This window comes from Phaenicophaeus curvirostris, unplaced genomic scaffold (assembly GCF_032191515.1).
Source record: "Phaenicophaeus curvirostris isolate KB17595 unplaced genomic scaffold, BPBGC_Pcur_1.0 scaffold_115, whole genome shotgun sequence".
Classification (NCBI taxonomy): domain Eukaryota; kingdom Metazoa; phylum Chordata; class Aves; order Cuculiformes; family Cuculidae; genus Phaenicophaeus; species Phaenicophaeus curvirostris.
This window is the reverse complement of record NW_027206736.1, coordinates 245,977-269,691: the sequence shown is the minus strand read 5'-3', so window position 1 is coordinate 269,691 and position 23,715 is coordinate 245,977. Positions and strand designations below refer to the sequence as shown.

The 23,715-nt window shown below is 55.5% G+C and overlaps 1 protein-coding gene across 2 annotated transcripts in view; it reads right to left on the bottom strand.

The window, feature by feature from the left end:
• NRF1 (nuclear respiratory factor 1) overlaps window positions 1-23,267 on the bottom strand; it is a 53,226-nt gene extending 29,959 nt beyond the window's left edge. For both annotated transcript variants that reach the window (XM_069882304.1, XM_069882305.1), the window contains exons 1-7: window positions 23,178-23,267; window positions 13,818-14,049; window positions 12,733-12,847; window positions 8,847-8,973; window positions 7,985-8,125; window positions 2,947-3,105; window positions 2,078-2,275 (exon numbers count right to left, since the gene is read on the bottom strand). In XM_069882304.1, coding sequence (XP_069738405.1) covers window positions 2,078-2,275; window positions 2,947-3,105; window positions 7,985-8,125; window positions 8,847-8,973; window positions 12,733-12,847; window positions 13,818-14,040 — 963 coding nt within the window. In that variant the 5' untranslated portion in view covers window positions 14,041-14,049; window positions 23,178-23,267. The remainder of the gene's footprint in view (window positions 1-2,077; window positions 2,276-2,946; window positions 3,106-7,984; window positions 8,126-8,846; window positions 8,974-12,732; window positions 12,848-13,817; window positions 14,050-23,177) is intronic.
• Window positions 23,268-23,715: the final 448 nt, after the last annotated feature.

Here is a 23,715-nt window from a genome sequence, read left to right as displayed (position 1 = left end):
ACAGAGAAAATCAGTAAGTGCAGCACTCGAAGAGAACACAGAGCTGACTCGGAGGGATGGGGGAGGAAACTGCATGCTACGGCCACATTGAAAAACCCCATGAGGTTCAACCAGGCCACGTGTAAGGTCCTGCACCTGGGTTGGGACAATCCACGATTTCACTACTGGATGGGGGACAACGCCCTTTCAGGCAGTTGCAGACAGCAATGAGATCCCTCAGCCTCCTCTTCTCCAGGATAAACAGCCCCAGGGCCCTCAGACGCCTCTCAGAACCCTTGTTCTCCAGCCCCTTCCCCAGCTCCGTTCCCTTCTCCAGACACACTCCAGCCCCTCAAGGTCCTTCTTGGAGCGAGGGGCCCAGAACTGAGCCCAGCAGTCGAGGGGCGGCCTCCCCAGCACCGAGTCCAGGGGCACAATCCCTGCCCTGCTCCTGCTGGCCACGCTGGTTCTGGAACAGTTCAGGATGCCACTGGCCTTCTTGGCCACCAGAAGGGCAGCCCCACGAGCTCTGCCCCCATCACTCCACCCCATTGCAACCACAAGCCTTGGTAGCCATGTGTAGCCACATCATAGAATCATAGAATCATAGAATCACCAGGTTGGAAAAGACCCACCGGATCATCGAGTCCAACCATTCCCATCAAACACTAACCCATGCCCCTTAGCACCTCGTCCACCCGTGCCTTAAACCCCTCCAGGGAAGGGGACTCAACCCCCTCCCTGGGCAGCCTCTGCCAGTGCCCAATGACCCTTTCCGTGAAAAATTTTTTCCTAATGTCCAGCCTAAATCTCCCCTGGTGGAGCTTGAGGCCATTCCCTCTTGTCCTGTCCCTCGTCACTTGGGAGAAGAGCCCAGCTCCCTCCTCTCCACAACCTCCTCTCAGGGAGTTGGAGAGAGCAATGAGGTCTCCCCTCAGCCTCCTCTTCTCCAGCCTAAACACCCCCAGGGCCCTCAGGCCTGTTCTCCAGCCCCTTCCCCAGCTCCGTTGCTCTTCTCTGGACTCGCTCCAGAGCCTCAACATCCTTCTTGTGGGGAGGGACCCAGAACTGAACACAGGATTTGAGGAGCGGTCTCCCCAGGGCCGAGTCCAGAGGGAGAAGAACCTCCCTGGCCCTGCTGGTCACGCCGTTCCTGATCCAAGCCAAGATGCCATTGGCCTTCTTGGCCACCTGGGCCACTGCTGGATCACGTTCAGTCGCTGTCAACCAACACCCCCAGGTCCCTCTCCTCCAGGCAGCTTTCCAGCCAGACTTCTCCTAGTCTGGAGCTGCTCAGGGTTGTTGTGCCCCAAGTGCAGGACCCGGCATTTGGCCTTGTTAACCTCACGCCGTTGGTCTCAGCCCATGGATCCAGCCTGTTCAGATCCCTTTGGAGCCTCCCTGCCCTCCAGCAGATCGACACTTCCACCCAGCTTAGTGTCATCCACAAACTTGCTAAGGGTGTGCTCAATGCCTTCATCCAGGTCATTGATAAAGACATTGAACAGGGCTGGACCCAGCATGGAGCCCTGGGGACACCACTTGTCACTGGCCTCCAACTGGAGTTAACTCCATTTCCCACCACTCTCTGGGCCCTCCAGCCAACCAGTTTTCCACCCAGGAGAGTGTGCGCCTGTCCAGGCCAGAGGTGACAGCTTTTGAAGCAGAATGCTGGGAGAAACTGTGTCAAAGGCTTTACTGAAGTCCAGGAAGATCCATCCACAGCCTTTCCCTCATCCAGCAGCCGAGTCACTTTGTCATAGAAGGCGATCAGGTTAGTTTGACTAAATACATGAACTGTATTTGCTCGTAAACAGGTTCTTTAAACTCGGGTCAGAGCCCTGGATCCCTTGACCAAAGAGCTGTGGAAACCTATGTGCGGCCAGAACAGGAGAACAAGGGATGGGAGCAGGGAAGAGGGTTGACAAGGCTGCTTCTCTGGTGGAAGTGTTCGGTTAACGAGCCCGCAGGCTACGATACCAATAAAGACACAGTCAAGTTACTAAAAGGAGTTTGTTCTAAAGCACCTCCCTGACGCAGGCAACTCAATCCTGAGTCTGCTGTGCTGGAAGCAGCAAAGCCAGCAGGTTCCACTCACCTGGATGAGGGAGACGGTGCCGTCGGGGTTGCTGAAGGTCTGTACCACCGTCTGCGAGGGCACCAGGTGCGCTATACTGTGTGTGGTCGTGGTCTGCTGCTGTGTCTGCTGATCCTCGAAGGCATAGAGCAGGTCTTCGCGCCCGTGCTGCTTGTAGCAGTTCTTCACGATGGTTCGCAGCGCTTGGGTCCACGACACCTGCCAGCGGAACAAAAGAGTGGAGAGTTGGCAAACAGAAACCTTCTGGACCACTGCGGGGCTGCTGCTGCTGGGATGTGCAGGGCTGTCTTTGCTGGTTGTTTTTCAACGCACTGCCAAACAAACAAAGGCCCCCAACAGAACGACGGAACGGTTTGGGTCAGAAGGGACCTCAAAGCCCAGTCCCACCCCCTGCCATTTCTTCCTTATGTTCAATCTAAATCTTCCCCGTTCCAATTTAAAGCCATTCCTCCTCGTCCTGTCACTCCAGACCCTTGGAAAAAGCTTTCCTGGAGCCCCGTTCCATATCGGAAGCTGCTCTAAGGTCTCCCCGCAGTCTTCTCCAGACTGAACAACCCCAACTCCCAGCCTGTCCTCAGAGCAGGGGGGCTCCAGCCCTTGTATCATCCCTGTGGCCTCCTCTGGACCCGTTCCAACAGTTACAGGTTTTCCTTATGTTGGTGTCTCGCAAGAAAGGAATAGAGGGGGAGAACCCCTCCCTTGCTCTGCTGGCCACGCTGTTTGGATGCAGCCCAGGATATTCTTGGCAAACATTTGACATGAATTCAAGGAGAGGCCCATGTCGTGGTTACTTCTGCCTCTCGAGGGGAAATCTATTCCCACGAAAACCATTTGCAAGCCCTGTGCTCAGACAGACACGAAATACGCACCCGCTGCTTCTGCTCTTCCGTGCGGACGTCACTGCGAACGTTGGCCCACGGGATGTCCTCGGGCCACCAGACCGGCTTGCAGCTCTCTTTGCCCCAGCCTGGTTTCCCACGACCTGTGGAATACTTCAGCATCTCGGGGATGAAAGCTCGCAGCTGGGCCTGGAACAAAAAGGGTTGAGAGCTTTTCAGGAACTCACATCTCTGGTAGCTTTGGGGTGCAGTGTACAGAGTTATTGCTTTTAATTTCTAGCCTGTTGCAACCATCAGCTGGAAGAGGCCTCAGTGTCTCAGGAAGGTGGACAAACACTTCGTCGTCCTCTCCCAGGACTCGGCTGAGAACAGCTCAGTCACATGTGGAAAAGCAGAAACAAAATCAAGTCAGTGATGACACCAACAAGGCCCAAACGCTGTATGAACACAGCCCATGGTTCAAACACCACCACGAAGAGAGCTGCGAACCCAAAAGGGAAAGGAATAAAGAATAACACAGAGAAAGCCCCCAGCCAAAGCTCCCCCAGCAACAGCGACGCAGACGAGAGCTGATGAACTCTGTGCAAAGAGGATGGAGCTCCAGCGAGCGGCTCGAGTGCAGAACACAGTCGCACCCACACACACCCCAGCCCCGCAGAACACAATGCACACCGGACTGATTTTCTCAATCTATTTTTTCACTCTTCACCCTGATTTTACTTCTTGGCATCCACAAGAACTGCTCAGCCAGTGATCGCCTTTCCAGCAGGAGATGATACCCTGGAAAGGGGCTGGGAAAGCAAATCGAGCAGGTACGTATCTGAGAGCAAGTCACATCCTTAGAGTTACCAAAGTGAACATCAAACTCACCCAGGGACTTACGACCCCTTTGTTTTTTGTACCAGGAACTGCCTGGAGTCTCGGGAAAAGGCTGGATCAGCTGCAGGGACAGAGTGGGATGAGCAGAGCTCACGGCCGCCAGTGTCAGAGAAGACCACGTTAACCGAAAGCTAAATGGCTGCATCTAAGAACATCTCCCTGCATCCCTTCACAGCTTTAACAGCAAGTTGAGCTTGTGATGGTAGAGTCATGGAATTGAATGGGTTGGGTTGGAAGGGGCCTTCAAGATCATCCAGTTCCAACCCCTGCTGTGGGCAGTGACACCTCCCATAGGATCAAGCCACTTGTTCTCCAGCCCCTTCCCCAGCTCCGTTCCCTTCTCCAGACGCACTCAAGCCCCTCAAGGTCCTTCTTGGAGTGAGGGGCCCTGAACTGAGCCCAGGAGTCGAGGGGCGGCCTCCCCAGCACCGAGTCCAGGGGCACAATCCCTGCCCTGCTCCTGCTGGCCACGCTCTTTCTGATACAAGTCAAGATGCCATTGGCTCCCTTGACAACCTGGGCCACTGCTGGCTTGCATTCAGCTGCTGTCGACCAACACCCCCAGGTCCTTCTCTGACAGGCATCTTTCCAGGAACTTCTTCATACAGGTGATTTACTACTTTGCTCAGGACTTCAAAGGCAATAAAAACCTGATCTGCTCGTGGGTCCATGAAGAGTGCATGTGCTGCACACCCTAAACCCATCACCCCCCTCAGAGAAGCTGTGGCAGTTCAGGTCCTCCACTCTATAGACACCTGAACCGCAGCAGACCCTGAATCATACAGAGGCACAAACCCTGGTGGTGCCCTTTGCCCAAGCCTGTCCGTGACGTGGTCACCCTGACAAGGTCCCCCTGTCAAGGCCCCGTGTGCTCGAATAAACCAGGCGATGGCATCGCCTGGTGCAAAACCAGTTAAAAGCTGCTTCCCAGAGCTGCTCCCTGCAACCAGGGCCCTTGTTACCAGATGGATTAATTACTGGTCCTAGGGAGTTCGGTGTCTCAAGCTACTCCAGGCACTTGTTAAGGAGGGTTTGCTTTAATCCGCCAGGGAGACAATCAGCAGCGGCACAACCTTCTCTAATTAGTGCCATAATGAGAGCTCAGCCGGGCAGCTCACAGGGCTCTGACGGAGGCACCGAGACAAAGACCCCAAGTCCCTTGGGATGCGGTTGGGAGGAACCTGTGCAGCCGCTTCCTCCATGGGAGCCACGGCTCTGCTGACACTGTCGATGAAAACAGAGTCAGCTCTGTAAACAGAGCAGCCAAAACCCACCCCAAAACCAACCCCCTCTGAAAACAGAGTAGCACACATGGGTCTGCACGGTTCTTGGCTCTGGGAAGGGCTCAGATGATCTCTGGTACAAAGGGCTCACCTGTTGGGATCACCACATCCCTCTTGGGGTCACCACATCCCTCTCAAGATCACCACGTCCCTCTCAACACATCCCTCTCAAGATCACCACATCCCTCTCGGGATCACAACCTCCTAGCAGGGTACAGAGATCCAAGTGCTGGATGTGACGGCGTGTTCCTGCTGGAAGGCAGGCAGGATGCGGGCTGTATGACCAGGCAGCTGCAAATCCCTGGAGGTGTCCAAGGCCAGGTTGGATGGAGCTTGGAGCCCCTGATTCCGTGGGAGGTGTCCCTGCCCTTGGCAGGGGGTGGAACTGGATGTTCTTTGAGGTCCCTTCTACCTCAAACCATTCCAGGATTCCATGATCCCATGATATTAAGTTTAAAAGAAGGCAGATTAGAGGCCAAATCACCTGCTCAGAAAAGCGTAAGGTGAATTTCACAACCTCAGTGAGAGGCGACTGAGGCACCGACCTCGGCATTGCCCAACCCTACTCCTCGACCACATCAACTGAGAACAAGTTTCAGGGCAAACTGGGCTCTGACAGCACCACTGCAGCCACCACCCCAAGAGCAGTGGGATTTCTCATGTGACAGAGGCAGGGTCAGAGCCCACCACAACGCAGGGCATCCTGGCGATGCTCTCCATTCCAAGATCATGGAAGCATTTCTGCTCTGGGCAGAAGAGGCTTCATTTCCCTCAGGGCCCCCAGGGAAGCAGAGCAATTAAAAGGCAAGTTATTGTCATCTCCTGGTTGAGAAGCTGCCGCCTCGCCCACCTCTGCTGATGCCCAGAGCTCCTGGATGAAGAGGTTTTTCCACTCCCTGTGACGCAGCTCTTGTGCTGCCCAATTTGGACCCACAAAGACTTGGGTTTTCCATGGGGCTTTGTGCCACGTGGCTGAGAAAGCTCATTTATTGTTACCAAATATCAAGAACCACATTGGCACCTCCAGGAACCAGGTTTCCTATACAAAAACAATGGCAATTGAATAGAACCATGGAATGCTTTGAGTTGGAAGGGACCTCAAAGCCCATCCAGTCCCACCCCCTGCCCTGACACAGGTGTAGGACCTTGTCTTGGGCCTGGTTGAACCTCGTGAGGTTCTCACAGCCCCATTTCTCCAGCCTGTCCGAGTCCCTCTTGATGCCATCCCATCCTTCCGGTGTGACACCTGCACCACTCATCTGGTGTCATCTGCAAACTCATAGAATCACCAGGTTGGAAAAGACCTCCTGGATCACCAAGTCCAACCATTCCTATCTGCCACTAAACCGTGTCCCTGAGCACCTCCTCTCTACACATCTTTTAAACAACTCCAGGGATGGTGACTCAACCCCCTCCCTGGGCAGCCTGTTCCACTGCCCGATGACCCTTTCTGTGAAAAATTTTTTCCTGGTATCCAGTCTGAACCTCCCCTGGTGCGGCTTGAGGCCATTCCCCCTTGTCCTGTCCCCTGTCACTTTGGAGAAGAGAAGAGGGTGCTGAGGGTGGCCTCGATCTCGCTGTCGATGCCATTGATGGAGACATTCTACAGCACTGGTCCCAGTACGAACCCCCGAGAACACCACTCAACACTGATCTCCACCTGGACACTGATCCATTGACCGCTGCCTTCTGGATGCAACCATCTCTTATCCACCGAACAGTCCACTCCACCCACCAAATCTGTATCTCTCCAGTTTAGAGAGAAGGACGTTGTGGGGGCCACGTCAAAGGTTTTACAGGCTTTACAGGTCACAGTGATGTGGGAGGCAGATTTCTCAGCCGCGCTCTCAAACCCAAGTGTTTCAAGCTGCGATTCCAGCAAAAGAATTCAGCACGGTGTTCTCATCATGTTCAGCTTCTCTGTGTTTTGTTCCTGTTTAAAGTTCGTCCCCAAGTCCAGCAAAGGCTGGATGCTCTCAGCCACCAACTCACCTTTGAAGCACCACGCACCCCACTCAAATCCCTGGGAATTCTCCAGGACCTGCAGGGGTGGGGAAACCCCCCCCAGGAGCCCAAAGTCCTGTCCATTAAATCCAGGGCTCCATCCTCCAGAGGCCCACAACTGGACAAGGATCTCAAAACAACAGTCAGGACTCTCAGAGAACCATCCCTGTATGCAATGTGGGGAAACCGAGGCAGCGCAGCACTGGGTCCCCAACCTGCACGCACCACAGCAGCACCAGTTAGCAGCTGGGCTCACTGGGACAGTGATGGTTGGCCAAGCAGGGCTCAAAGAGTGGGGACTCTGCCCACAGCTCAGAAGAAACCTTCACAAAGCTGTTTTGAGTTACCACGGCCCAAGAGACCAATGAGATCCTGTTCCTAATGAGATCCTGGTTTTACCATCATGCAGTGCGAGAGGACATGAAATAAGAGGCTTGTAACAGGATGAGGTTCAACAAGGCCAAGTGCCGGGTCCTGCACTGGGGACAAAACAGCTCCATGCAGCTCCAGGATTGGGGAAGAGCAGCTGGGAAGCTGCCCAGCAGGACATTCTGTGATTCTACGATTCTGAGAGTTCTGCACAAGTGACGTTCCTGAAATCAAAGCTTAAAACCCACTGCAAAGAGCAGAACAAACATCCTCCCTGTTCACAGTTTACGGGAGGTGACAAAAAAAGCCTAAAGGAGGACACTGCCTGCAGTCTGAGCTCCGATCCTCACCAGCATCTCTGCTGTTCCCTACACCAAAACCAAGGCAGCACTTTCAACCACCTGAGCTGCTGCAGTCCCACGGGGAAGAAAAGATCCAACCCCAGAGATTGGCTACAGTGCAGAATAACAGGATGTGACTGCAAGATGCCAGATTCCTCTCTCTTTCTGGTTCTGCCACGGCTGGTTGCTTACCTGGGTCATCTTGTCCACAGAGACAGGGATGCCATCGATGGTGAGGGGTGGCAACTCTGAGTTAACCTCCTGAGGTGCAGGAGCGTGCTCTGCTAGCGCGGACTCCAGGTCTTCCAGAATCATGCTCTTGTATTTGCGTACCTGTGGGGAATTGTTAGGCTCAGGTAAACAAGGGTAAGGAGCACCAGAAGAGGCGAGGACAAGGGCACAGGGCCAGCTGCCTTCCCCAGGGCACAGCAGAGCAGAAGGAACAAACAATGCCACAGCTGGCGAGAAGAAATAACCGCTGGCCCCAGGGACGTGGCTGTATCGAAGAGCTGCTGATGAAACATCAAGCAACACCGGCAAGCGGAAGTGTTTATGGAGTTAAGAGTAAAGTTGTGAAACAAGATATGATAACACAGTCAGGATCTGCTCCATCCACTGTCTGGTCTGCAACAGGGGGCTGGCAGAGGCTGCCCAGGGCAGTGGTGGAGTCCCCATCCCTGGAGGGGTTTAAAAGCCAGGCAGACGAGGTGCTCAGGGATGGTTCAGTAGTGGACTGGGATGGTTAGACTCCATCTCAAATGTCTTTTCCAACCAAACGACTCCATGATTCTAAGGTGCACACACTGACAGCAGAGCTGAGCTCAAACACCTCATCACTCCCTGCTCACTCTGATTTCTAAGCTGGAACATCCAGCCCTGGTGAGATGCACCAGGCACTCACCCATGCAGGGAAGACAGGACTTCAAGTCCACACAAGCTGAGCTCCTGTCTCCAGGGTTTTAAACCCAACCGGGCCTGTGAGGCTGCCTGGAGCAGGAGGAAACCCACCGAGATGGCGAGCGGTCATGTCACAGCTCTTCCTACAGGTACCTACCACGTTCTCCAAGGGTGCTGCGCCGAAAACTTTGAAGACGGGGTTGGGTTTGGAGGGCGAGATGCAGAGGACGATGGCCTGCTGCCCCACGCGGGTCGTGTACTCATCCAGGGTGGCTCGGAGCTTCCTGCAACAGAGGCAGGAAACAGTGAACAAGTGCCAGCTGAAAGCCCTGCGGAAACACAACCCTTCGCATTGTAAACTCCTTTCTTAGTGCAACCCATTCACAAACCAGGTGAGGAACGGACCCAGCTGGCCGGGTAGGCCAATCCATGGCTGCTTCCTCCACTCCCGCAGACCGGCTGTGCTCCCTCGGCCACCCAGCAGCTCAAATATCCATTATTCTCCCTTCTTTCCATTTTGCATTAATGTAAAAGGAGAAACCACCGGAGTAGCAACACTGAGACAGCAAGAGCCTGCCTGGCTGCTCCCTAACTGCCTGAGTGAGAGCGAGACAGAACTCACAGGGCAGAGAACTCGAATGTTTCAACAAGAGAGGGCTGCAAACAGAGGTTATTTTACACTCAGCTTCATAAGAGCACATGGTGATTCTCTAGAACCAAAGTCCTGCTCCAACCAGAGCATTCGACCGACAGTGACACAGCAGCAAGAACCAGAAACACTGCAGCAGCTCGGCACAGCACGCGCAGGGACAAAGACACCTGCACACCAGCAGGTCCCTTCGGAGCGCTCCCTCTGCCGGAGGAGAATGTTCCATAAACACTTTCCCCCTTTTCTTCACTTCTAAGCAATGCAGGAGAACTTGGCAGAAACGTTGGCAGTGCCGGGTCCTGTCCTTGGGACACAACAACCCCGAGCAGCTCCAGGCCTGGGGAGGAGCCGCTGGAAAGCTGCCTGGAGGAGAAGGACCTGGGGTGTTGGTCGAAAGCAGCTGAAAACAAGCTAGCAGCGGCCCAGGTGGCCAAGAAGGCCAGTGGCATCCTGGCCTGTTCCAGAAACAGCGTGGCCAGCAGAAGCAGGGCAGGGATTGTGCCCCTGGACTCGGTGCTGGGGAGGCCGCCCCTCGACTCCTGGGCTCAGTTCTGGGCCCCTCGCTCCAAGAAGGACCTTGAGGGGCTGGAGCGCGTCTGGAGAAGGGAACGGAGCTGGGGAAGGGGCTGGAGAACAAGGGTTCTGAGAGGCGTCTGAGGGCCCTGGGGGTGTTTATCCTGGAGAAGAGGAGGCTGAGGGGAGACCTCATCACTGTCTGCAACTGCCTGGAAGGAGGTTGGAGCCAGGCGGGGGTCAGGCTCTTCTCCCAAGAACAAGGCATGGGACAGAGAAAACAGCCTCAAGTTGTGCCAGGGGAAGTTTAGATTGGACATCAAGATTCTCAGGTCCTGACAGAGGCTGCCCAGGGTGGTGGTGGAGTCCCCATCCCTGGAGGAGTTTAAAAAACATGTGGCCATGGCACTTCAGGACAGGGTTTGTCCAGTACAGTGAGGTTGGGTTGAGGTTGGACTGGGTGAGCTTGAAGGGCTTTTCCAACCTCAACGATTCCATGATTCTCTAAAGCAAGAGAAGCAGTGGTTGTCCCAGACAGCCTGAGCACTCCATAAGGTGGCAGTTTGGCAGCCCTGGTCATTTCGGAACCTGCTGTCAGCAGCGGACACGTTGTCATCACCAGCAGCGGAGAGTCCAGAATCAGAAACCGCAGCTTCCCACCCAGTTCACAGTGGTGTAAAAACCAAGCACAAACATCTCAAAATGATCAGAGTGCAAAAAGCCCAAGCATTCTGCCAGAGCCTTGGAAAACAAAGTAGTCGTGTGAAGGGAAAAGAAAGAATTCCTTTAAATGGGAATTTCTTTCAAAATCCATCATTCACAGTTCAATAGAGAAAAGAACTTGCTCTTTAGGGACATCACAATAAACAGGGCTGGGGCAGCAGAGTTGGGAGAGGAGGGAAAACCAGAACAAAGCTATAGAAGAAGGGAGTTCATGCCCAGGGATCAGTATTTAACACCAACCCTGGTCCATGTTGTTCCAGTATGACCACATGTAAAGGGTGTCATGGAACTCAGAAGTGAGCAGAATACAAGGAAATCAACTTAATTTCTCACCAGCTTTATAGGAGAAGGAGAAGAGAAGGAGAGGGGAAGGAGAAGGGAAGGAGAAAAGACAGAACTTCATCCCTATTTCCATGCATTAATGTGCACACAGGAGGAAGCCATCAGGTAATGGGGTGATAAATACTGCAGCCCCTGTGAGAGAATCCAATTAAACCCAAAACAGTTTAAAAAAGCAGGAATTGCCTTGTTCCAAAGCCTAGGAAACTGTGCCAGCCACTGTTTATGAAGGCTTCCTGCACACAGGCGTGGGCAGCAGCTCTGTCAGCGCGCTTCAAGGTGGCCACCAGGTGGGCAGGCAGGCTCAGAGCACCTGGAAGGCAACACCTGAAAGGCTGCGCAAGTTTCCTGCCTGCAGAGCAAGTTCCTATAAACAAAGGAAGCGTTTGGGCTCCCGTAGTCATTCACCCCAGCACCAGGCGCTACAGGTTGGGTCGGTCTCCAGCGTGGAGCTTGCACGGGCTCTGCTGGCAGAGGATGCTCAACCACGCACACACTGGGTTTGTTCACATTTCACACTGCAGAAAAGACTTTTTTTGTTGGCTAGAGAAGTCCTTGGAGCTGCTGCAGAGCTGGGATACGGCTGCAGCCCCAGACACTCAGGCCAGCAGCTGCTAAGATGACACTAAGCGGGGTGGAAGGGTCGATCTGCTGGAGGGTGGGGAGGCTTTGAAGAAGGACCCGGCCAGGCTGGATCCATGGCTGGAGGGCAGGAGGATCTGCAGAGGGACCTGGCCAGGCTGGATCCATGGGCTGAGACCAACAGGATAAGGTTCATCAAGGCCAAGTGCCAGTTCCTGCACTTGGACACAACAACCCGGAGCAGCTCTAGACATGGGGAAGAGCAGCTGGAAAGCTGCCTGGAGGAGAAGGACCTGGGGGTGTTGTCGACAGTGGCTGAACATGATCCAGCAGTGGCCCAGGTGGCCAAGAATGCCAGTGACACCCTGAACTGTTCCAGAAACAGCGTGGCCAGCAGGAGCAGGGCAGGGATTGTGACCCTGGACTCGGTGCTGGGGAGGCCGCCCCTCGACTCCTGGGCTCAGTTCTGGGCCCCTCGCTCCAAGAAGGACCTTGAGGGGCTGGAGCGTGTCTGGAGAAGGGAACGAAGCTGGGGAAGGGGCTGGAGAACAAGGGTTCTGAGAGGCGTCCGAGGGCCCTGGGGCTGTTTATCCTGGAGAAGAGGAGGCTGAGGGGAGACCTCATTGCTGTCTGCAACTGCCTGACAGGAGGTTGTGGAGAGGTGGGTGCTGGTCTCTTCTCCCAAGGGACAGGGGATGGGATGAGAGAAAATAGCCTCAAGTTCTGCCAAGGGAGGTTCAGATTGGACATCAGGAAGAATCTCTCCACGGAAAGGATCCTTAGGCCCTGGCCGAGGCTGCCCAGGCCGGTGGTGAAGTCCCCATCCCAGGAGGGGTTTAGAAGCCGGGCAGATGAGGTGCTCAGGAGTGGACAGGACGGTTGGATTCAATCTCAAAGATCTTTTCTAATCAAGCATTTCTATTATTCTGAAGCCCCTGTGAACACCTTGCAGGACAGTGTCAACCTGACAGCTTTCACTTTTGACCCAGGTGGGGGCCGAGCAGGACAGCAGATCCCACTGGAAGGGTAATGCCAGTCCCAGCGATCCCAGTATCACATCAAGGATGCAACTTAACCCATTTCTGCGAACCAAAGCACAGCTCTCGGGTTCCAGACAAGATGCCCCAAACACCCTCGAGCCAAGCAGCTTCAGGGCAGCGTGCGGGCTCACCACGCAAGGCTCTGGGACCGGATTGCGGCTGCAGATCGAGGTGCGAGGGCAGGCAGGAGTCCTTACCGTAGCAAACGTGTCTGCTGCCTCTTGCGGATGGACGGGTTGGATTCAAAGACATGTGGTCGTTTCCGTTTTTTACCCGTTGCCACGGCAGCAGCTGCTGCCATCCCCACAGGGCCTAGAAATCAAACCACAAAGGGTGAATCAGCACGGGTGTCTCCTAAGGGCTCGGCTCCAGGGCTTCCCCACCAGACTGGGGGAACCCGAACTCCATGCTGAGCTCCCTGCAGCCAAGTTCCTTCCTCTCTGGCATCGGAGAACTTCTGGACAGCACATGGTCTCACTCCGAATGGCACTGGGAACACCATGGAGAGGTGAATCAAAATGCTCCATTCTCCAGACTAGTAAATCCCAGCACAGGCCCAGGTGGAAGTCACATATTTGAGGTTCAACTAGGCCATTCCACTTGTCCTGTCACTCCAGTTCCCTTTAAAAAGCCCCTCCCCACCTTCCTGGAGCCCCTTTCTGTACTGGAAGCTCTAAGTTCTCCCCACAGCCTTCTCTTCTCCAGGCTGGACAACCCCATCTCCCCCAGCCTGTCCTCAGAGCAGAGGTTCTCCAGCCCTCATGTCATCTCCGTGGCCTCCTCTGGACCTGTCCCAACAGCTCCATCTCCTTCTTATGTTAGGGATTCCAGAGCTGGACGCAGAATCCAGGCTGGGTCTCACCAGAGTGGAGCAGAGCAGCAGAATTCCCTCTCTCCCTGCTGGCTTTGGATGCAGCCCAGGACACGGTTGGTTTCTGGGCTGTGAGTGCACGTTGCCAGCTCACGGGGAGTTTCTCCTCCTCCAGCCCCCCAAATCCTTCTCCCCAGGGCTGCTCCCATTCCCGTTGTTCCCCAGCCTAGAGTGAAACCATGGATTGCCCCGACCCAGGTGTAGGACCTGGTCCTTGGCCTGTTGAACCTCAGGAGGTTCACAGAGGTCCCAGCACCCCTATGTTACACAGACATGAAGTGACGCAGGGTTGGAGCAGCCAGCAGACCTTGCGAAGCAGCGTGCTCAAAGCCAGGCAGTGAGGAAGCATCCAGAGCATCCCACGGGGCGACCGGACTCCCCAGCACCTCGAGCGCTGCCCACGGGCTTTACCTGCCGCAGCCAGGTGGGCTGTGACCTCGTCAGTAGCTGTGGAGTTGAGGATGTCGGAGTCATCATAGGAGGTGTCCTCCGGTGAAGATGGTGAATCCTCATCCGCGCTTAACATGCTGTGCTCTGTGTAGGTGGCCACATGGACCTGCTGCACCTGCTGGGCCACCGCATGGGCCTCGATGGTAGCCATGTGCTCCGTTTGGGTCACTTCGTGTTCTTCCATCAATAGCTACTGTTGGGGGAAGACAAAAACCACAGGCAGAGGTTACTGACACCACTGTGGGTCAACGCAGGGCAGCCAAAGGCTTCTGAGCCGGCGGTGACCAAGAGGAACCAAGGATTACCTCCCCTGGTAGCACGAGCCTCCCACAAGAGGGAAAGGACCTTGCCAGGAGCCAGAGGAGGAAGCTCAAGTTTAAGAGTTCTGAAAGATCCCTACTTCACACAACACGGCACCCCGAGGTGGTCAGCTTTGCTGGAGAAAGGGTCTCCAAGTATCCTGTAGCCCCAAGGCAACATACCCTGCACACACAGCACCTCCAGAGCTCCAACCAAAGCTGGATCCTACATTGGCCACTGCAGCACCCAGCTCTCAGGGAGGACGCTCCAGGGCGATACACAATCTCCCTCCTCTGACCTCAACAGCTCAGGACACAAGTGAGGACGCCAGGACAGAAGTCTTCTGGCAGCAGGCTGTGTTCTACCAACCCCTTCTGAGGCATTCACAGACTCATAAAACATACCATGTTGGAAGGGACATACAAGAACCATCAAGTCCAGCTCCTGTCCCTGCACAGCACAACCCAGCGTCCACACTGTGGGGCTGAGGGCCTTGGCCAAACACTTCTGGAACATTGTCAGGCTCAGTGCTGTGATGGCTTCCCTGGGAGCTGTTCCAGGGCTCCACCACTCTCAAGGGGAAGAACCTTCTCCTGATGTCCAACCTAACCCTCCCCTGGGATCCTCCTGCCACTCCCTCGGGTCAGAGAGAAGAGCTCAGCGCCTGCTCCTCCTCCTCCCCGTGTGAGGAAGCTGCAGAGCACCATAAGGTCTCCCTCAGCCTCCTCTTCTCCAGGCTGAACAGACCCGGGGACTTCAGACACTCCTCACACGCTTCCCCTCTAAACACTTTCCCAGCTCCATGCCCTCCTCTGGATGCTCTCCAGGAGCTTTGGGGCATCCAAACCGCCCCCAATGCTCAAGGTGGGGCCGCCCCAGTGCGGAGCAGAGCAGGACAATCCCCTCCCTCGCCCGGCTGGTGATGCCGTGCTGGATGCACCCAGGACATGGTTGCTCTCTTGGCTACCAGGGCTCATAGTCAACTCACCATCAACCAGGACCCCCAGATCTCCTTCCTTCAGGGCCTGGCCACTGGTAAAATCATGGCACCCCAAGCACAAACATCACATAAGTGCATTTATCTGATGTGCCTCATGGTGAAGCCCTGAGCAAAGCAGCCGCCGGCGCAGTCAGCAGGGACTGGACCACATGCCAGGGACACAAATCCATGTAGAAGGAACAAGACGGGAGGGATGCGGGTTGTTCCAGTCCGTGCCGACCGTCCAGCAGTGGAGAAGGAACTGCTCATACTTAAGGGATTTTCCAGCTGCATTAGAAGAACCAGGAAATCAAAAATAGATTCCCCAGGCCACTCAGGGCAAAGAGCAGGAGGAGAGAGATGAGTAGCTGTGGGGGACAACAAAATACACCCAGCAAGTTCTGAGCCCATAAGCAGAGACATGGAGTTCAGAGTTCTGGATGGACACCTTCTTCATGGAAACCTGTTCAGCTCCTCAGGAGGAGAGAGCCAGGAGCACAGAGACAGACAAAAGGGTAGGACATGGCTCCAAGAGCTCAGACAAGCAGAGTCATCACGCACGGCTTTCACAGAACTGCACAATCATGGAATGGTTTGGGTTGGAAGGGACTTTAAAGTCCAACCAGTCCCACCCCTGCCCTGGGCAGGGACACCTCCCACTGGATCAGGGGCTCCAAGCCCCGTCCAACCTGGCCTTGAACCCCTCCAGGGATGGGGCAGCCACCGCTTCTCGGGGCAACCTGGACCAGGGCCTCCCCACCCTCACAGCAAAACTTTTCTCTCTAAGATCTCATCTCAATCTCCCCTCTTGCAGATAAAAAACATTCCCCTCGTCCTGCCCCTGCACGCCCTGACCAAGAGCCCCTCCCCAGCTTTCCTGGAGCCCTTTTCAGCACTGGAAGCTGCTCTGAGGTCTCCCCACAGCCTTCTCTTCTCCAGGTTGAACAACCCCAACTCTCCCAGCCTGTCCTCAGAGCAGAGGGGCTCCAGCCCTCGCACCATCTCTGTGGCCTCCTCTGGACCCGTCCCAACAGTTCCAGGTCCTTCTTACATTGGGGATTCCAGAGCTGGACACGGGGTCCAGGTGGGGTCTCACCAGAGCGAAGCAGAGGAGCAGAATCCCCTCCCTCCCTGCTGGTCCCACGGTTCTGGATGCAGCCCAGGACACGGGTGGTTTCTGGGCTGCGAGATTATACTGCCGGCTCACATCGAGCTTCTCATCCACCAAAGATCCCACATGGATTAAAAGGAAGGCCTCATCTGCTCAGCGTGCTCTGCAGTGCGAATACAGAGACGTAACCCAATCGGTACAGAACCACACAGGTTGTCCTGTTGGGGAAGCTGCCCTCTGCCACCACCTCCTGGTTTAACACTTCTTCATGGCTGCTTTGAGCTGAGCCAAAAATAAATCGTTCAAACCATAAGAGAAACGACTGGAAAAACACTTGCACAGCCCGGGCTTATTTTTATCACTCCAGCCTCCGAAGCGGTTCCACCTCGGCTGCTGTGGAAGCGCAGGAACCGCCCTCTGGGACAGCCTGGACTTGGAGATGAGCACGGTGGGGTTGGGATGGATGCTCAGGGAGGTCTTTTCCAACCTTAATGATTCCATGATTCCACGATCTCTCTGCTGGCATTTTAAATTCCGTGGCCAGCCTGGAATAATTCTGACATGAAAACTGACTCGGCGAGAAATAATCATTTGCATTCACCAGTAAAATCAAATCCTATTTGGGATAATTAACACTTTGGACCTGACTGGTACCACTTGCCACTCTGCTGGCACAAAGGCCCCTACGCACTCTTTGAAAAGATGCAGAATCATGGAATTGTTTGGGTTGGAAAAGACCTTTCAGATCATCGAGTCCAACCATAAACCTGGCCCTGCCAGCTCCTGCTGGAGCTGGTTCCTCAGCAGGGATTATGATGGTTCCACTAACCACAAAGTGCTGACCTTGTTGAGAAACAACGGCAACATGAACCCAGAAATCACAGGATCATGGAATTGTTCAGCTTGGAAAAGACCATCAAGTTCAACCATAAACCTGACACTGCTAACCCCACCACTAACTCCTGACCTTCAGCACCACATCCACACAGGTTTTGAACCCTTCTAGTGATGGAGACTCCACTGCTGCCCTGGGAAGCCTCTGCTAGGGGCTGAAAACCCTTTCCATGAAGGGATATTTCCCAATACCCAGTCTAACCCTTCCCTGGCACAACTTGAGGCCATTTCCTCTCATCCCACCCCTCGTTCCTCAGGAGCAGAGCCCAACACTCCCCTGGCTCCAACCTCCTTTCCAGGAGCTGTGGAGAGCGATGAGGTCTCCCCTCAGCCTCCTCTTCTCCAGACTAAACAGCCTCAGGTTCCTCAGCCATTCCCAGAACCCCTGGGCTCCAGACCCTTCCCCAGCTCCGTTCCCTTCTCCAGACGCACTCTAGACCCCATGATTTTCATGACTGGGATCACCAGTGCTGAAACCTCATCAGTCCCGTGAGAGCAGTCTCCGAGAACTGCTCTGGCTTTGATCTCCTGAGACGGTCTGGATTAGAGGAACTGCAGCCTCCAGCCCAGAGGAGGAGAGACCTGGAGGGACAGAGGGAGGGCAACCCCTAACGAAGGACAGCGAGCAACCTCCAGCAGGGGAAGGGAAGGCCAGTCCCAGCTTGGTTCTGTCCCAGCTCCGTTTCTTCATCCAGGAACAACCCTGTCCAGTATCTGGAAGCCACATCTCGTGCAGAGCTGTCCACTTCCCAGCCAGTTTGGACCCGCACGGGCGCAGGGCTCGCTCGCAGCGTTTCCTGACTGGTTGAGAAACCACTTCCAGGTCAAATCCGAGATGGCAGGAAGTCTGCACCAGCCCATTATAACCGCACGGGCTTCTGCACGTGCCACTTGCGACCAAACGCAGAGGAGAAAGCCCTCACCTCCCATTGCTACACACCAAAGAGCCAGACTTCAACCTTCTCCTGGTCTCTCTTCCATGGAAAGCAAGGAAAGGCTGCTCACATCTGCCTCAGCTGGTGGTTTTGGATCCCAAGAGCAGAGATTCAGCTCTTTCCATGATGTCCACCCATCACACTGCTCTGGTGTATCTCACTCATTAAACATTATTTGTTAATTCATAAAACTGACACTGTTCTTGTATAAAATGGTGCCCAGAGGGAATTGGTGCTGCAGGTTTGACATGGAAACAATCACAGAATGGGTTTGGTTGGAAAAGACCTTTAAGATCATCGAGTCCAACCATCGACCCAGTCTTGCTAAGCCCACCACCAGACCCTGCCCCCAGTGCTCCTCACCGGGGACAAACCTGATTAATGCCTTAATTATCACCACAACTCATGTAAAATCCACATTTAAATCCCCAAATCCTATTTTCCCCTGACTGTGAAAAATGCCTTCCCTTGTTCACGGGGAGCGTTTGCTGGCCTGCACGTCAAAAATTCATCTTTATCCCAGTGAAGCGCCTGTCACTCTGGAAGCGGCGCGTGGTTTCGGGTGGGACGGCTGCGCTAGAATTTAGGATGCCGCCTCCCGTCAGCAGCGACACCGGATCCTCTGCACAGGGGCGAGATAAGACGTGCTCATCTACATCAAGTCCGAAGCAAACACCTCACGTCATGCTGGCTCCCAGCGGCACGCGGACGCGCGGAGCAGAGACACGGAGACTCCAGCACTAAGAGGAACAAGAGAGACCAGCCCTCGTTCCACAGCGTCCTCCCGTGGTGCAGTATCAGCTTAATGATCCTTTAATTAGGATGAAGACAAATTCCCTACGCTACCCAGCTCAGCATGAAAAGACCTAAAATAACCTCAAACTCTTTTTATTAACGTGCTCTTCCTACCAGCACCTCGCGGCAAGGAGCAAACCCCTCACACTGCAGGAAAAACATCACGGAGTCTGCAAAAGCAACAAATGGGATTTTACACATTTATCGGGCACAGCCCCTCCTCTTCACTGCCAAGGGTCCTGCTGGAAGCAGCCGTTTGGCACCACGACAGGACATTTATCCCACGATGGGCAACGCGATTTGCAATGAGCCCTTTTCACAGCCAACATCACGTGTTTAGCGCCAGCAGGAGGCGATGAGCAGAACGCGGAGATGAGGTGGTTTCCACCCAAAGACTCGGAATGTGGGGATGAGATGGTTTCCACCTGAAGACTTGGAAGGCAAGGATGAGGTGGTTTCCATCCAAAGACGTGGAACACGAGTATTAAGTCCCATCCAACCTGGCCATGAACCCCTCCAGGGATGGGGCAGCCACCCCTGCTCTGGGCAACCTGGGCCAGGGCCTCCCCACCCTCACTGTGAAGAATTTCTTCCCCATGTCTAATATAAATCATCCCCGCTTGATTACTTCAATTAGATGGTTATGTAATGAACAGTGGGAGGGACTAGGTTCCTATCAGACTGCGTTTCTTATTGATGAGCAAGAAGCACGCGTCTTGGCCTGTTCCAGAAACAGCGTGGCCAGCAGGAGCAGGGCAGGGATTGTGCCCCTGGACTCGGTGCTGGGGAGGCCGCCCCTCGACTCCTGGGCTCAGCTCTGGGCCCCTCGCTCCAAGAAGGACCTTGAGGGGCTGGAGCGTGTCTGGAGAAGGGAACGGAGCTGGGAAAGGGGCTGGAGAACAAGGGTTCTGAGAGGCGGCTGAGGGCCCTGGGGCTGTTTATCCCGGAGAAGAGGAGGCTGAGCGGAGACCTCATCGCTGTCTGCAATTGCCTGACAGGAGGTTGTGGAGAGGTGGGTGCTGGGCTCTTCTCCCAAGTGACACAGAATGGCCTCAAGTTGTGCCAGGGCAGGTTTAGGTTGGACACCAGGAAGAATCTCTCCACGGAAAGGGTTCTCAGGCCCTGGCAGAGGCTGCCCAGGGGAGGTGGTGGAGTCCCTATCCCTGGAGGGGTTTAAAAGTCAAACAGATGAGGTGCTCAAGGATGGTTCAGTAGTGGACAGGGATGGTTGGACTCGATGATCTCAGAGGTTTGTTCCAATCCAACGATTCTATAATTCTATGCTCGTATGATGCTCTGTCCATGAGAACAGCCCTTCATGTTCTCCTGCTCCTGTGATGTCAGATCAGTTCTGTCGCTGCTGAAGGAGCAGTTACCCTGTGTATCACTATCAGCCTGCAGCGCCCAAGCAATCCATCCATTATTGATAGGAACCACGGGGAACAGATCCAATGCATACAATAATGCTCTGGTGAGACCCCACCTGGACCCTGTGTCCAGTTCTGGGGTCCCCAACATAAGAAGCCGTGGCTGCCCCATCCCTGGAGGGGTTCAAGGCCAGGTTGGATGGGGCTTGGAGCCCCTGATCCCATGGGAGGTGTCCCTGCCCGTGGCAGGGGTGGGACTGGGTGGGCTTGGAGGTCCCTTCCAGCTCAAACCATTCCAGGATTCTACTCGGGCTCCCAGCACTGGGGACAAACAACAGCCACGCTCCACTTCTCGGACACAACATGAGCACACGCTGGGTCTCACCCTGCGGAGGTGACGCTATCACAGAACATTGTAATAGGGGTCCCAGCTCTACTTATGGCCTGGGTGTAAGAGCCCGCAGGTCGCTCACAGAATCATAGAATCACCAGGTTGGAAAAGACCCACCAGATCATCGAGTCCAAATCATCATAGAGCCCGTACAAAAATCATGTGAGATTGCTGAGAAACAGCCAAGATGTGGCAAAAAACACCCAGGAAGCAAGATAAAAAACAGCAAATGCTGGCAGAAAACCAGACGAGCACATGACGTTAATTAATTACTCTTCATTTTAACACTCACCCATGATGGAGAAGAGTAAAACCCTGATGAAAGGGTTAAAACACAGATAGATTTCCTCTTTTGCTGCAAAAGCGCGGGTGAACGCCACAGGCAGGCACCACAACAGTGACAACGCTCCTGGGGTGTGGGAAGAGCCCAAAACGTGTCTGGGGTCAAGAAAGAGCACAGACCACGTATCAGACACGGCGTGGCCAGCAGGGCCAGGGAGGTTCTTCTCCCTCTGGCCTTGGCCCTGGGGAGACCGCTCCTCGAATCCTGGGGTCAGTGCTGGGCCCCTCCCCACCAGAAGGATGTTGAGGCTCTGGAGCGAGTCCAGAGAAGAGCAACGGAGCTGGGGAAGGGGCTGGAGAAGAAGCCTGAGGGCCCTGGGGGTGTTTAGCCTGGAGAAGAGGAGGCTGAGGGGAGACCTCATTGCTCTCTGCAACTCCCTGAGAGGAGGTTGTGGAGAGGAGGGAGCTGGGCTCTTCTCCCAAGGGACAGGGGACAGGACGAGAGGGAATGGCCTCAAGCTCCACCAGGGGAGGGTCAGGCTGGACATCAGGATGAAATCTTTCCCAGAAAGGGTGATTGGTCCCTGTCCGAGGCTGCCCAGGGAGGGGGTTGAGTCCCCTTCCCTGGAGGGGTTTAAGGGCCGGGTGGACGAGGTGCTGAGGGACATGGGTTAGTGATTGATGGGGATGGTTGGACTCGATGGTCCAGTGGGTCTTTTCCAACCTGGTGATTCTATGATTCTATGACCATGCCTAGAAAGAGCCCAAACCATGCTTGGGATCAAGGAAGAGCCCCAACCGTGCTCAGAACTTAAGATCTCAAATCGTGACTGGGATCCAGGAAGACCCCAAGGCTTGTCTGGGGCCCAGGAAGAGCCCAAAGCGTTCCCGGATCACAGCAGGGACAAAACCCAAAGCAGCAAAGCCCTTCCAAAGCTACAAAGTCCTGAACTCTGGAAAAGAGAAGGACGGCGCCATCATAGAGGAAACACACACAGCAGAGACTCAAATCCTGAAGGGTCAGACATCATCTCCCCACGCCATGGGAAGCGTCTGTGCTGCAAGGGCCACAGCTCCGTAACCCCCGCGTCCGAAGGCCCCGGAGCCCTGAATTCACCCCACAGGTCCCAGCCCCTCGGACACAAGCCCCGTCCTGCGCCGGGGCTGGGACACAGAGACGGATCCTGAGAGGGGGCGAGGGTGGCGCGTGCGATGAGAGGTCCCCACGCTCCCTGCCCACCCACAGCCCCCCCGGCCCAGGGAGAGGAATAAATACAGGGAGGAAAACAGAAGGGAAGGGGAAAAGGAAACTGAGAGGTAAGGATGAAGGCAAGGGGGAAAGAGGAAACCAGAAGGGAAGAGGAAAATGGAAAGGAAAGGAAGGAGGGAAGAAAAAGAGGGGGGAAAGGAGGAAAGAAAATAGAAGGGGAGGAAGGAAATAAAAACAAGGGAAGGACAGGAAAATAGAGAAGGGAAGAAAACAGAACGGAAGGGTAAAATGGGAGAGAAAAAAACAGAGGGGAAGGGAAGAAAAAGAGGGAAAGGAAAAAGAAGGTAAGAAAACAGGAAAGAAGGAATAAAACACGAGGGAAAGGAAGGAGAAAGCGGGAGGGAGGAAAAGGGGAAAATGGAAGGGGTGAAAATGGGAGGGAAAAAAACAGAAGTGGAAGGAAGGGGAGAATAGGAGGGAAAGGAAGGGGGAAATGGGAGGAGAAAAAAACAGGAGGGAAAAGAACAGGAAGGAAGGAGTAATGAGAAGGGAAACAGAAAGGAAAAAGGGAAGGGAAACAGGGAAGGGAAACAGGGAAGGGAAGGAAAGGGAAGGGAAGGGAAGGGAAGGGAAACAGGGAAGGGGAAAACAGAAGGAGGGAAGGGAAGAAAGAAGGAGGGGGAAGGGAAGAAGAAAACAGAGGGAGGGAAGGGGAGAAAGAAGGAGAGGGAAGGAAGAAGAAAACAGAGGGAGGGAAGGGGAGAAAGAAGGAGAGGGAAGGAAGAAGAAAACAGGAGGAGGGCAGGGAAGAAAGCAGCAGGGCCGGAGGGAAGAAAGGGCCGCGGAGCAGGAGGGGGAAGGCGGCGGGCAGGGACACGGAGGGCAGCGGCGGGGCCCGGGCAGGGCCCGCAGGCCGGAGGGGCCCCGTCCCCCGCCCCGAGGCCGTTCCCGCAGGCTCGGGCCGGCGCGGCGGGTCCGGGGCGGCCGGCGGGGCCCCGCGTTGCTGCGGCTGCGCCGGGGCCGGCGGGGCTGGGAGATTGCGCGGTAGGGCGCTCACCTCAGAGCGGCTGCGCTGCGGCGCCGGGCGGCGGCGGGGCCGGGCGGGGCCGCGGGCGGGCGGGGGGGGGAGCGGGCGCGGGGCCGCGCGCGGCGGCGGCGGGAGAGGCGGCGGCGGCGGCGGCGGCGGCGGCGGAGGAGGCCGGGGCGGGGGAGCGGGGGGGGGAGGGGGGAGCGACGCACGGCGTCACAGCCCGGCGCCGCCGCCATCTTGGGGAGGGCGAGGGGCGCGGCGCCATCTTGGGGAGGTCGGGGGGGGCGCTTGCGGGGCAGGGGGGCTCTTCTCCGCTGGGGCGCGATATGGAGTGAGGAGGAGCGGGGTGGGGGGAGCAGAGGGGCGCAGGCACCATCTTGGGAAGGTCGGAGGGGATCTGCCCTGCGTGGGCGCCATGGGGGCGGGGGAGGGGAGGGACGCCGCGGGCGCCATCTTGGGGAGGGCGAGGGCCGCGCGGTCTGGCGCCATCTTAGAGAGGTCGCGGCGGGCGCGATGTAAGGGGGCGACATCTTGGAGGGGGTGAAGGCCGCGCGCGGTCGCGCGA